General features: G+C 41.6%; 1 protein-coding gene across 1 annotated transcript in view; it reads right to left on the bottom strand.

Annotated features, from left to right (window-relative positions):
• AMOTL1 (angiomotin like 1) overlaps positions 1 to 10582 on the bottom strand; it is a 76484-nt gene extending 65902 nt beyond the window's left edge. Inside the window, exons 1-2 of the mRNA XM_006833741.1 lie at positions 10442 to 10582; positions 5844 to 6762 (exon numbers count right to left, since the gene is read on the bottom strand). Coding sequence (XP_006833804.1) covers positions 5844 to 6703 — 860 coding nt within the window. The 5' untranslated portion in view covers positions 6704 to 6762; positions 10442 to 10582. The remainder of the gene's footprint in view (positions 1 to 5843; positions 6763 to 10441) is intronic.
• Between the last annotated feature and the right edge of the window lie 2960 nt (positions 10583 to 13542).

Genomic DNA, 13542 nt, shown 5'->3' with positions numbered 1-13542 from the left:
GGTGTGGTGCTGTAGGATAAGCATTGAACAGCTAACTGCAAGTTCAAACCCACTAACTGTTCCTTAGAAACCCTATATAGGGTGTCTATGAGTCTGAAACCGATTTGACAGCACTTAGCAACAACAATGTTGGTGAAAGAAGGCCCTGGTGTTGCTGCAGGGTAAGCACTGTACTGCTAACCGTAATTCAAACCCAACAGCTACTCAGCAGGAGAAAGATGCGGGTTTTGCTGCCATACATTCACATTTACCACATACAGGGTCACAAACAGTCAGAATCGACTAATGGCAATGAGTTAGGTTTTTTGTTTACTGAATTTTGGTAAAGGAACTCTGGTGGCACAGTGGTTAAGCACTTGGCTGCTAACCAGAAACGCAAGGTTTGAGTTCATCAGTTGCTCTGCAGGAGAAAGACGTGGTAGTCTGCTTCTGTAAAGATTTGTGGCCTTGGAAACCTTATTGGGAGGTCTATTTTGTCCTATAAGATTGCTATGTGTTCGACCAACTTCACTGCAATGGATAATTTGGTAAAAGTGCAGTGGAACAGGTACTGTAATAGTTTGCAAAGTTATCTGTGGTTGTTGTTGTTAAGTGCTATCGAGTCGGTTTTGACTCATAGTGACTCTGGATAGGATTCCCGAGGAGCAGCTGGTGAGCTTGAACTACCAACCTTGCAGTTCAAATGGCTTTGCAGTCTGACGCATTAACCCACAATGCCACACCAGGAGTAGCATCAAATAAATGCTCATTACATTGTACTCAATAATTTCACTTCTAAATAGCAATAGCTAAAGAACTAATCCAATATGTGGTACATTCTATACATGCATGATGATATTCATATTATTTATAGAGAAAATGACCAAGTTATATATTTTATGAAATATTATAAAAATAAAGCATATAGAAAAAGTTTGTGATGCAATGCTGTCTAAAAAAGCAGCTAAGAAATTAAACAATATAATCTAATAAATAGATATCTAAATAGATAGATAGATAGATAGATAGATAGATAGATAGATAGATAGATAGATACACAATATATAGATACACACTCACACACATATATATATTTCACTGGTTTTGTTTTTCTAGATAACTCAGATTAAGACACAAAGGCATTCAACTGTGTGCATTATCACACATTATGGATAGCATTTTGAAGAATCAGAATTCCAGAACACTCACTGTGTTTGTGCAGAACCTGCACATAGACCAAGAAGCAGTCATTCAAACAGAACAAGGGGAGACTGAATGGTTTTAAGTCAGGAAATGTATGGTCCAGGGTTATATCCTTTCAACATATTTATTTAACCTATATGCTGAGCAAATAATCCAAGACAAGAAAACTTCACTTGCTGAACGTGAAGATGGCTTGAAGCACATGCTGATGAAGATAAAAGACTACAGTCTTCAGTATGGATTATACCTCAATATTAACAAAACAAAAATCTTCATAAATGGACCAATAAGCAACATCATGATAAATAGAGAAAAGATTAAAGTTGTCAAGGATTTAATTTTACTTGGGTCCACAATCAAAGTCCATGGAAGTAGCAGTCAAGAAATCTGCTGCAAAAGAACTCTTTAAAATGTAAAAAGCCAAGCTGTTCCTCTGAGGACTAAGGTGAACCAGACCCAAGCCATGGTATTTTCAGTGGTCTCACATGCCTTTGAAAACTGGACAATAAATAAAGAGTGGGTTAACATTTGGCTTGTTAACTGCAAAAACACCAGTTCAAATCTATCAGCCACTCTGAGGGAGAAAGATAACACTTTCTACTCCTGTAAAGATTTACAGCAGCTGCCTCAGAAGGGCATGGTTGCCTTAATCCTTCCATCTCCATCAGCCATATTAGCTCACTCAAGACAAGAATCATGGTGATACAAGTTCAACTAACTGGCCACAACCAGTGGCTTCTCCATGCAACTACCCATGAGAAGAGCCTAATGTGTTTTATAATCATCCACCAACCATCTTTATATCTTTAGCACATCAGAACTGGAGAGAGAATTTATAACCTATAAATTTCATTCAGAAATGAAGGCAATAATTCCAAGTTCTATTCTCATCATAAGCTTTCCCCTCTGTACCATTAGACCCTTCAGACCATTCTGCCTCCAATAAAAAGTAGAAAAGATTCAAAAATGTAATGGGCTGGACCACACCATTTTTTGCAGCAGTAGGTAGAGAGATGGATGAAATAATGCCATTCAGGGCTCTCGTCTTCTAAATCCAGGAGTCTGTGCTGTATATTTACCCAACCAAAATCAACCACCATTGAGTCAGTTCTGAATCATGGTGATCCCATGTGTGTCAGCGAGGAACTTGCTCCATAGAGTTTCCAAGGGCTGTTTTTTTTTGAAAGTACATCACCATGCCTTTCTTCTAAGATATCTCTTGGTGGACCTCCAACCCTCTGACTGCATTTCTCTAGCAGCCAGCAGCTATTCTTAAACCATTACTCTTAGTGACAAACAAATGGATAACTCTTTAAGCACACAAGAATACGTCAGTGAGTCAGTGAGTTCCTGCTGAACTCCTGGGTCAAGACAACTTGAACATCACATACCACTGAGTTTCAGATGTAACCTTTGGAGTCCGGGCTATGTTACATGTGTCTGAAGTAGGGATCTTGTGGATGCAACTCTGTTTACACAGTGGGCCAAGGGCTGCACCGCTGGAGCCATGCTGGCTAGCCATGGCTGACCTCACAAAGAGATCTTGTAGCTCCCAAGGCAGCCTCAATGGCCTGTTTGTTACGTCTTCTGGCACATCTGATGCATTATATCAACCCAGTTGCCAAGCCTGGCAACCAGCACAAACTCCTCTTAAACTTCTTCATCATCTTTTTAACATCATAACCCTGAGACAAATGACACTTTTCACAAAGGTCTCCAAGAAGTGATGTCCTCCTCTCCTGACCAGTTACCCCACCTCATATCATACCCACTGCCAAGTGACAAAAAGGCCCACTTTATGTCTTTTCCCAAACAATAAAGCCAAGGAAAGAGAATTCACTTTGTGTCTACCAAAGTCTAGAGGTTGAATCAGAAAAAAAAAAAGGTTTACTATTGCAAACCCAACTCTGGTATGATTCTGGAAAAAATGTTGTTGTTGTTAAGTGCCTTCGAGTCGGTTCCGACCCATAGCAACCCTGTACAGGGTTTCCGAGGGTGTAAATCCTTACGGGAGTAGAAAGCCGCATCTTTCTCCCGCGGAGCGGCTGGTAGTTTCAAACCGCTGACCTTAAGGTTCGTAGCCTGATTTGTAACCACTACGCTACCAGAACTCTGGAAAAAATATCATGGGTGATTTTAAACAATACATTGAATTGAATCAATGCAGTGCGTATGCCAGGAATCAGAAGGTTTTTAGAATTTTGAATCTTCAAACCTAGGTTGGAGTTTAAATGTCTCCCTTGACTTAAGGAACAATGAGGGTGAGTCAAAAAATTATCCACATTTCAGTTATCTTATTGGCACTTTCCACTCAAGGTCACTGCTGTGCAGGCGTGAGTGTGGACAGCTGCAAACAAAACTTAGACCAATACTCAAGAGAAGGTAAAAGTGTCTTTAAAAACTCATACGAGACATGGATTCATCACTACGAGCCTGAGAGTAAACTGCAGAATATGGAATGGAAACATCCTCAGTCGCCAACCAAGAAGAAGTAAAAAGTCAACCCTCAGCTGAAAAATTGATGCTTACAGTTTTCTAGGACTCTCAAGGGCCAGAATTGCAACACTATCAGAAAAAACTTCAATAATCAACAGTGCTTTGTTGATTACAATAAATTGTACAGCCAGAGTACAGATAATTTTTGACTCTCCCCTCATATAAAGGAGGTAGAAGAAGCATTCCCTGGGCTCTAACTTGACTTATCCAGTGGGGCAGCTGATGACCACTTTGAAAAGAATGAGTCTGCTGCCTGTCAGAGGTCTAACATGGGTGATGCTGCTTTAAAACTGGCATTCTCAAGCAAGTGTGGGGAAATGTGTCAGCAGCTGGCAAGTACGAAGTGGCAGATCAGTCAGCATTTTTTCTGCCAGCTTACAGTCACTCTCTTTTCAGACGATGTGTGGCCAAGGTATGCCCTGCGCACAGACCCTGGGTCATAGGGGAAGCCCCAACTCAGTCAATTTAGAAAAAGACAAAGGAGTCTTCTAACGAACACTAGTGGCACAGAGGGTCAACCACTGGGCTGCTAGCAGCAAAGTGAAAGTTGACAGTTCAAACCCACCAGTCACTGCTCAGAAGGAAGATGAGGCTCTCTGCTCCCTTAAAAATACATAGTCTCAGAAACCCTAAGGAGCAGTTCTACTCTGTCCTATCGAGTTGCTATGAGGTGCAATGTACTTAATGGCTGTGGTTTTCTGTTGTTTTTTTGGTATGAGATGATATCACCCGTAATGATGTGCAGTGGCTACTTGCTTTCTCTATTCATGCTCCATGCTCTGCCTGCACAAGCTCATCAGCATCCAAACACTGTTCTTCAGAACCAGATTTCCTCCTGGCAGTTTGATTTCCAGCCACCTCATTTCCTGCTACCATGTACTTCAACTTCCATAACTAACCAATGACTACATCCTTACCTCTCTTGACATCTAAGACCTTTCCCTCTTACCACTGTTTGAGGCTTAAACCACCCACATCAGTTTTCACTGAACTGTCTTGTCCTCCAGCTCCCGTTCCTTTAATCCACTCTGCATTGCACTGAAATCACCCTACGAAACACCCACATGACAGTGCTGACTTTTCCCTTTGCCTACAGGATACGGTCTAAACTCCTTACAATGACACTCAACTTCTACTTGGTCTCAACTTCCCTTTGCAAGCCCATCCTCTGTCACTTCTTTCCACATCCTGTCCCATGGATGCTCCATCCTCATGGCTTCAGCTCATTCACTCCTGAACTGTCTGTCTGCCATTCCTTCTGCATGATACATCCAACTATGCCACCTCTATCCCACATCGCTTACCTGCTCCTCAAGACCTAAACTCAAATGTCACTTCCTTTGTATAACTCCTTCTAATTCATTCCAGTCTTGACTCATACTATCCTCGTGTTGCCCTAGAACTCTTGGCACTCTGTTATCCTAAAACAGCATGCCATACTGCCATGACCTGTTCAGGTGCTGGTTTCCCACGAGATAATACTCTATGCACCTTGAGAACAGAGATCACTTGCTGCACAGCATACAGACTCAGTAAGTGTTGTTGAATCCGTCTATCAGAACAATACACTGGAAGGCTATAAGAGGAATTAGGGCAATGGAGTGGAGAAGACAATAATTTGACAGTAAGGTTTCTTGGGTCAAGCCCCCAGCCAGCCCAAAGTTGTGTACTATAGAACATTTCACTAATATCTTAGTTTTAGCTTCTTATCTGTTGAGTAAAGCCTGGGACTGTGAGATGCCTACGCTCCCTTTGAATTCCTTGATCTTGTCATTTGGATGATATTTTCCTTTAAAATCTACAATGACAAAAGACTCTCTAAAGCCCTCTGGAAATAATATGTCCCAGGATTTTGGACACACTCCACAAATCCTCCAGCCAGGAAAATTACAAGTTTGCCAGGAAACAAGGCAGAGCTACCAAGGATGGCCAACAACTGCCCCACCCACCCCTGTAAAGTCATAACTCTCCAACTGCCCTCTGTCACATTTGGAGAAAGTCCCAACTGTTCTCTGTGCTGTTTCAGCCTACATATTTTGGGCAAAAATGGGTTTGTTAAATATTATGCATAAGGAAAAAACTGATAACCAACTCCTAAAATGTCTTAAAAACATAATTGCTGGACTTTTGAAAACCCAAGTTAAAACTGTAAACGTGATAGTTACCTTGTTACACCGTACTCTGGGGGTGGCTGATACCTCAGAACAGCCACTTCTGTCCTCGCAGGCTGGGGAGGTGGGTAGGGCTTGATAATCTCATGCAGCATCCCAGGGTGTTGGTCACTGTAGAAAAGTCCATGCTCCTGGGTCTTGTTGACGGGCGACATCATTTGCTTGGCCTTGAAGGGGTACTCAGGTGGAGGACCTCGAGAGTCCAGCACCTTACCTGCAGGTGGGGCTGGGGAGGGTCCCCCTCCTGCCTTGAACCCCTTTCCAGTCCCTGAACCAGGGAGGTGTTGCTTAACACCATTCCTCTCCAAAGACAACTGCATGATTCTCTCACTGAGAGAGCGGACATGGCCCTGTTTGAGTTCTTTCAAGGCCTCATCTTTATGTGCCTGCCCACTATTGGCACGGTTCACCGTGGGTCTTCCCTCAGTCCGGGACTTCTGACTAGTTCCCCCCGCCATGTAGTAACCATGGCCCACACCCCCTTGCTGTTGCTGCTGCTGCTGCCCCCTAAAGAACTGTGATTGGGCTTTGGCCTCCTCATAAGTGGGCAGTTCCTCATTGTTCTGCTGAGGCTGCGTGGACCGGACCTGCTTCTCCATCACCGTATTGTCCACCTGGTGTTCCTGACCCTGCGGTTCCTGGCGTGCTGACTGGTAGACCATTTGTGGGTCTTCTTGAGTGAGATTTTCCGTGGAAGAAAAGGTGTTTATAGGGTGGGCTGGTCCTGCACTCCCCGTGGCCTGGTGCTGAATGGCCAGCAAATTCATGTTCTCAGTCGGGGTGCCATACCGCAGTTGTTCCTGGATCAGCCGCTGTAATACTCTTCCAGTTGCTGCATCCTCAGAACCTCTCATTTCCACCTCTGAGAGCCTCGGAAAGTTCGGGGAGTGGAATTTACAAAGAGGATCCTCAACTGAAAGATAAGCATAAGAAAGAAGATATCAGATTGTTCCACATGAGATATATTTATATGTCCTTAAGTGTGTGGTGAAACATTAACATTCTAAATACAACAGCTTTAAGGACAAGATATCTAGTACACCAACACCTCCACTTAGCCTGCAGTGTTTCATAGATCTGTTTCTTCAATCCAATGCTGCTCTACTAACTCTCGATTCTCACTCTTCCAGAATCCTCCAACGCTTTGCTCCTTCCTTTCCATTTGACATTCCCATTGATACCTTCTCTTCTCTTCATCATATAAACATGCCATCTTCCTATCTTAATAAGTAAATGTGTGTATGTGTGTTGTTGTTAAGGGCCATCTTATCAGTTCCAACTCATAGCAACCCAGTATAGGATTTCCGAGGAGCAGCTGCTAAGATAACTGCCAACCTTGTGGTTCAAACCAACCATGTAGTCCAGCATATTAACCCACAGCACCATACCAGGATTACACACACATATATATCTGGTAACGTAGTGGTTATGAATCAGGCTGCTAACCTCAAGGTCAGCAGTTTAAAACTACCTGCCATTCCGCAGGAGGAAAACAAGGCGTTCTGCTCCCATAAAGATTTACAGTCTCGGAAACCCTGTGCAGGGTCACTATGAGTCGGAACTGACTCCATAGTACTTAAGGTACTTAACAGAGTACCTTAAGTACCATATATATATATACATATATACGTTGTTGTTGCTGTTGTTAAGTGCTGTCAAGTTGATTCAGACCCATAGCGACCCTGTACGGGGTTTCCAAGGAGCAGCTGGTGAGATTGAACCGCCAACCTTGCAGTTCAAACTACTTTGCAGTCTGGTGCATTAACCTACAGTGCCACCCCAGTACTCTCTCTATATATACATAAAGATCGTAGAATAATTGATGCATTTGAGTTATTGTGTTAGAGGAGAATACTGAAAGTGCCATGGGCTGCCAAAAGAACCAATAGATCCATTTTGGAAGAAGTGCAGCCAGAGTGCTTCTTGAGGCCAAGACGACCAAACTTCATCTCTCATACTTCAGATATAATGTCAGAAGTATGCATCAGTCACTGGAGAAAAATATTACGTTTGGTAATGTGGAGGGTCAGAGAAAAAGAAGACGACCCCCAACGAGATGGATTGGCCAAGTGACAGCATCGATGGACTCAAGCGTGGCAACAATAGTGAGGTTGGTCCAAGATGGGGCAGTGTTTCGTTCTTCTGTGCATAAGATCGCAGTAGGTCGGTACCCACTCGATGGCACCTAACAACAACAACAACACACACACACGTTGTTGTTGTTATGTGCCGTAGAGTCGGTTCTGACTCATAGCGACCCTGTACAGGGTTTCTGATGCTGTAAATCTTTACGGGAGCAGAAAGCCTCATCTTTCGCCCGCGGAACAGTTGGTAATTTCGAACTGCTGACCTTGCAGTTCGTAGACTGATTCATAACCTCTATGGGTCGGAATGACTTGATGACACAAAACAACAACAAAATAACATATATATATAAAACCAAAATCAAGCAAATAAACACCTTTTTGGCCTTACCATACATACACTTCTAATTACTACCCTGCAACTCTCTCCTTTCCCTTCTTTTCTAATTGTCGTCTGTAAGCAATCTACACTTGCTGTCTCCAGCTCCTAAATGCTCCATCCACTGCCCTGCATACTGCCCCAAGAAGTCCTCAACTACATGGAGAATTTTCCAGCTCTCCTATTACATACACTCCTAACCTTTCTGAAGCATTTCCCGTGGTTGATCACTCACTTCTTCCAGATTGCCCCTCTTCCTGATGTTAACCCTGTTTCTCTGCCCAGAGTGCTTTCCAATCTCACACATCAGAACTTCCCTGGGTCATCATCTACAACTTATTATTAGTGTCCAACTCATCATTCCCATGTCTACCACCATCACCAGTCAATGGCCCTTAAGTTCTTCAAATTCCACAGGTCTTCATTACCCCTCCCAACTGCCTACTCCCCCAAATCTATATTCTCTGCTTTATTTCCTGTTTGTCGAGTCAAAAACCTGGGAGTTCTGTCCTTTGTTACTGTATGTCCGGGTTATGATCCTAGGTATCACTGCCAACACTCTTTGGTATTTCCCTGTTCAATTACAAGTTTATTATTAATAACCACAATCTTTTGGTTAGCAACCTAACGTTTAACCATGGTAATACTAGGACTCCAAGTAATCACAATAACAACTATAAAAATAATTTTAATATGCATACAGTGCATGAGGTGCTGTACTAAACTCTTCGTGTTAGTTCACTTACCATGCAATCCTTGAGGAGGAAACAAAGCCCCAGAGGGCAGAGATTTTGTCAGGTACAGTCTCATGCTATATCCCCAATTTACTGATGAACACACTCAAGAAGTACTTGCTAACAAATTCAATTACTAAATTAATTTTACAAACTGGTTCCTACAGTCCAACTTTGATCATGTCATTCCCTTCTTCAAAAACAAACAAACAAACACATCTCAGTGACTTTGGGCAAGCCCCTGGCTTCTCAGAACATCTCTCATCTGTACAATGGGGAGAATTAGTATCTGCTTCATTGGATGGTATGTGGAGTAAATTCAAACTTACTCCTTCCTGTCAGAAAGAATATAGACTGTAGCTGAGATATAAACTCAAAATTCAACTATAAATTTAAGACCACAAAAACAGATGATTAAAATAACACAAAAACAGATTAAAGGCCACACAAGACCAGTCACCAAATAATTGTCATAAATAATGAACAACCCCAAATTGGAGAGGCCAGTGTGGGTTTCACCATCAACTCCTTTGCTCTAAAAATATTTACTGTGAACCTATTACATTTCACGCACCTTGACTGGGGCTGGGGGTTTCGAAAGTAAGAGGATATAGCCCTTCTCTCAGGTTAAATAACCTGAAAGACTTAATGGAACAAGTACACTGGAATTTGTAATTAAAAAAAAAAAAAATACCATAGGAAAATTCAAACAAAAGCAAAATGTTATTCCTCAGGGAATATTATTTATTTGGATGAATGATAATGGGGCTGGAGTCTAACCAAACATGGGAACTATTGAATTTCCTTTTCACTGAGGATTGAGGTATCAGCACATTTGGAAAAAACTTGGAGATGCTTTATAAAGTGATTTTAAAGATACCTTTATTTATTTATTTATTTTTCAAAAGGACAGAATTTAGTTTGGGACTTTTTTTGAAAAATAAAAGTGGCCATCCCCTACCAACTCGAGTTTTAATTCTAGGCAAGGGCAGGAAAAAAAAGTACTTAGGGATTTAATAAAGGAACATGGTAAATATAGTACAAAATAGTTCCTACATACCTAAAATCAACAGAGAGAGTTACATGCTATAATAAAATAGTCTAAAAACAAGGGTTGTTGTTGTTGTTATGTGCCATGGAGTAGGTTCCGACTCATAGTGACCCTGTACAAGGTTTCCGAGGGTGTAAATCTCTATGGGAGCAGAAAGCCTCATCTTTCTCCTGCGGAACAGCTGGTAGTTTCGAATTGCTGACCTTAAGGTGAGCAGCCCAATTCATAACCACTACACCACCAGAGGAGTCTAAAGGAAAGTGTGAATTATGCAAAAGAGTTTTAAAATGTGAACCAGAATGTCATTTCACTTTTCCAACACAAGAGCCAGGAACAACACTTACCAACTTTTTCCCTGATGCCACTGTTTGCCTCCACAGTCAAAGCAGATGCTTCATGCCTCCCAGAATACAGCTGGAAGTCCGGGAAAAAGTAGTTGGGCTCTTCTAAAATCTGGCCAGGACTACTGGGACTGAAACAAGCAGGAGGGGGTCCTGGGGAAGAAAGCAAAGTGTGTATTAGTGCTGATAAAGGCCTCCCTCCTTCCAGCATGACGCATGAGAGCCCGCGAGGCATTCTCCCACATATCCACTGGCAGTATGAGCGCCTCTTTTTAATTCATAAAATTCCAGAGTTATTAATCAGTATTATCACAAGTCCAGTCACACACCAAATGACCTGAGAGGTCAAAGCAACAATCTTCAAGACACCCTGAGTGAAGATGCCAATGTTGGTACCTTAGAACCTAGCTCCAACGGCAGAGGCAACAGCAGCAAAACTCAAGCCCACTAGGTAACTAAACTAGTCACAAAATTTGGAATGGTCAAGGTGGGGGACAGGAAGGAAGGAGATGGAAAGGCCAAAACAGGAAAACTAAAATGGGAAGAACAGCTGTCTCTGAGAATATATAAGATGCAGAGAACGGTGGTCATTTTGCCAGACCATGTGTTAGCAAGAGAATGTCCCAATCTAGCACGGAGCACACAGCTTCACTCAGTGGTTTCTGGAGTCTCATGTTGCAGTGTGGAGCTGGGTTATGGGCTAGGGCCCTCTGCCAAGCACTGGCCTTTCAGCTCCAGTTTATCTGTATCACACCAACTGGAGTGTGTTTCCTGTTCCAATTAAACATGACACTGTATTCAATCCTATAGTAACGAGACATGAGATACCACTCCTATAACACTGATAGGGCACATACAACATCCGTGGGAACGAACATTCAGCAGGATGGGCCCAGGCTCTCCTTCCTTTCTGCACTGATTGCTCTCTGTCTGGACACCAAGCTTAAGGTGTTTTTATTACAAAAATCATTTCATTGACTCTGGGGAGTCACAGTCTTTTGTGTGTGTGTGTGTGTGTTTTTTTTTTTATTAATTTAAATCCTCACCCAAGAGATAATCCCATGCAAAGAAAAATAATGATTTGCAACAATTGCTTCAAATGGCAATTTGAAAATTCTTGCTCAGTTTGTTATCTACCCATTTCCCACAAGGCCAAAGCTAATATTGTGTGACTAAAATAGTTCTATTGAGGGACCAACTGATGGCAGTGTACTCATTTGTTCCTGTGTTTCTTTACCGCATCACTTAAAATTGTAGTGCATGTATGCTCACGCATATAATATACACATCCGAACTAGAGAGAATAAAATATTTTGACAACTAGAGTATTAACTTTTTTAAGTTTTAAAATAGTAATGTGGCTGTGACTCTTGTCTTGTTGTTGTTGTTAAGTGCTGTTGAGTCGGTTCCGACCCATAGCGACCCTGTACAGGGTTTCTGAGGCTGTAAATCTTTACGGGAGCAGAACGCCTCATCTTTCTCCCACGGAGAGGCTGGTAGTTTCGAACTGCTGGCCTTAAGGTTCACAGCCCGATTCGTAACCACTACGCTACAGAGGTAAATATAAACCATGTTATCAGGTTCGGAAGATGAGACCAAAAAAATCCACTGCTGTCGAGTCAATTCTGACTAGAATTTCCAAGACTGTAAATCTTTATGGAAGCAGACAGTATTTTTCCTTTTTCCTGTGGTGAAGCTGGTGGGCTTGAACCACCAACCTTGTGTTAGCAATCAAGTCGTACACTATAGCACCACCAGGTCTTCTTTCTGAGGATGAAAATCAGTCTACAATGATGGTTCTAATGTCTAAGACAGTATCTCTAAATGTTCTCTTTTGGGATGAGTTTCCTGGGAAGAAAGATACCATCCTCCCTTGGTATCATCAGGGTGACTGGTTCCAGGGACCTTCCACCTCCTGTACTAAAATCCACTGATGTTTAAGTACCTTTTATAAAATGACTCAGTATTTGCATATATCTACACACAATCCTCCAGTATACTTTAAATCATCTTTATATTACTTATAATACCTAATGCAATGTAAAGGCTATGTAAATACTTTATGCTTCCTCTTAACCTTTAAGAGATACTCTTTTAGTTGAATAAGGAGCCTGTGTATGATGTAGGATCTAGAAGGAGGGCTGACTGTATTCCTTTTCTGGGCCTCATCTTCTACAACTATAAATCTAGAAGTCTTAGGCTAAAGTTAGGAATCATAGATGGCCTACATCCAAAGGCAAACCCTAATGCTTCAAGCCAGTGGAAAATGTTGGTGGATAGGAAGGGGTGAAACATGCAACCCTGGGTGCACAACTGGGGAGCTTTTCAAATTCCACTACCCAGGCCTCATCAGAGATTTCTTCCAGCGGAATCTCTAAGAACAAGGAATGTACACTTGCATTTTTAAAAGCTCCTTAAATGTTTACAATGCTGAGCCAAAGTCAAGACCCTCTCTAAACTAGAAGGAGAACAGGGCAAACAAATAAAGAAAAAGAAGAAAAGTTTTTCTGGGGTTAATTAAAAAACAATACAAAACACACTGGCAAATCTAAAAAAAGAAAAGGAGAAGATGCAAATAACACAAATAAGAAATTACAAGTATGATATCACAGTAGAACCAATGGAAATTAAAAGGGTAATAACAGGGTACTATGAAAAACTGTATTCCAATAAATCTGAATATCTATAAGAAATGGATATTTTCTTAGAAAAAGACAACCTGCCTAAACTAACATTGACAAAAGTAGAAAATGTGAACAGACCTATAACAAAATAAGAAATTAAAAAACTCCCAACAAAAAGAAGTCCAGACCCAGATGGCTTTATGAGTGAATTCTACCAAACATTTAGAGAAGAGCTGAAATCAATTCCACGTAAACTATTCCAGAACATAGAAAAAGAAAACTCTTGAATACATTTTATGAAACGAGCACTACCCTCTTACCAACTCCAGGCAAAGACATCACTAAAAGAGAAAATTATAGACCAATACTTTTCATGAAATAGATGCAAAATTCTCAACAAAATCCTAGTCAATAGAATTCAACGAAGTGTATATATGAAAACCAATATACCATGACAAAGTGGGATTCATAATAGGTGCT

The sequence above is a fragment of the Chrysochloris asiatica genome, unplaced genomic scaffold (assembly GCF_000296735.1).
Source record: "Chrysochloris asiatica unplaced genomic scaffold, ChrAsi1.0 scaffold00008, whole genome shotgun sequence".
Lineage (NCBI taxonomy): Eukaryota > Metazoa > Chordata > Mammalia > Afrosoricida > Chrysochloridae > Chrysochloris > Chrysochloris asiatica.
Note: the sequence above shows the minus strand (reverse complement) of the source record. Positions and strands in the feature narration are given on the sequence as shown.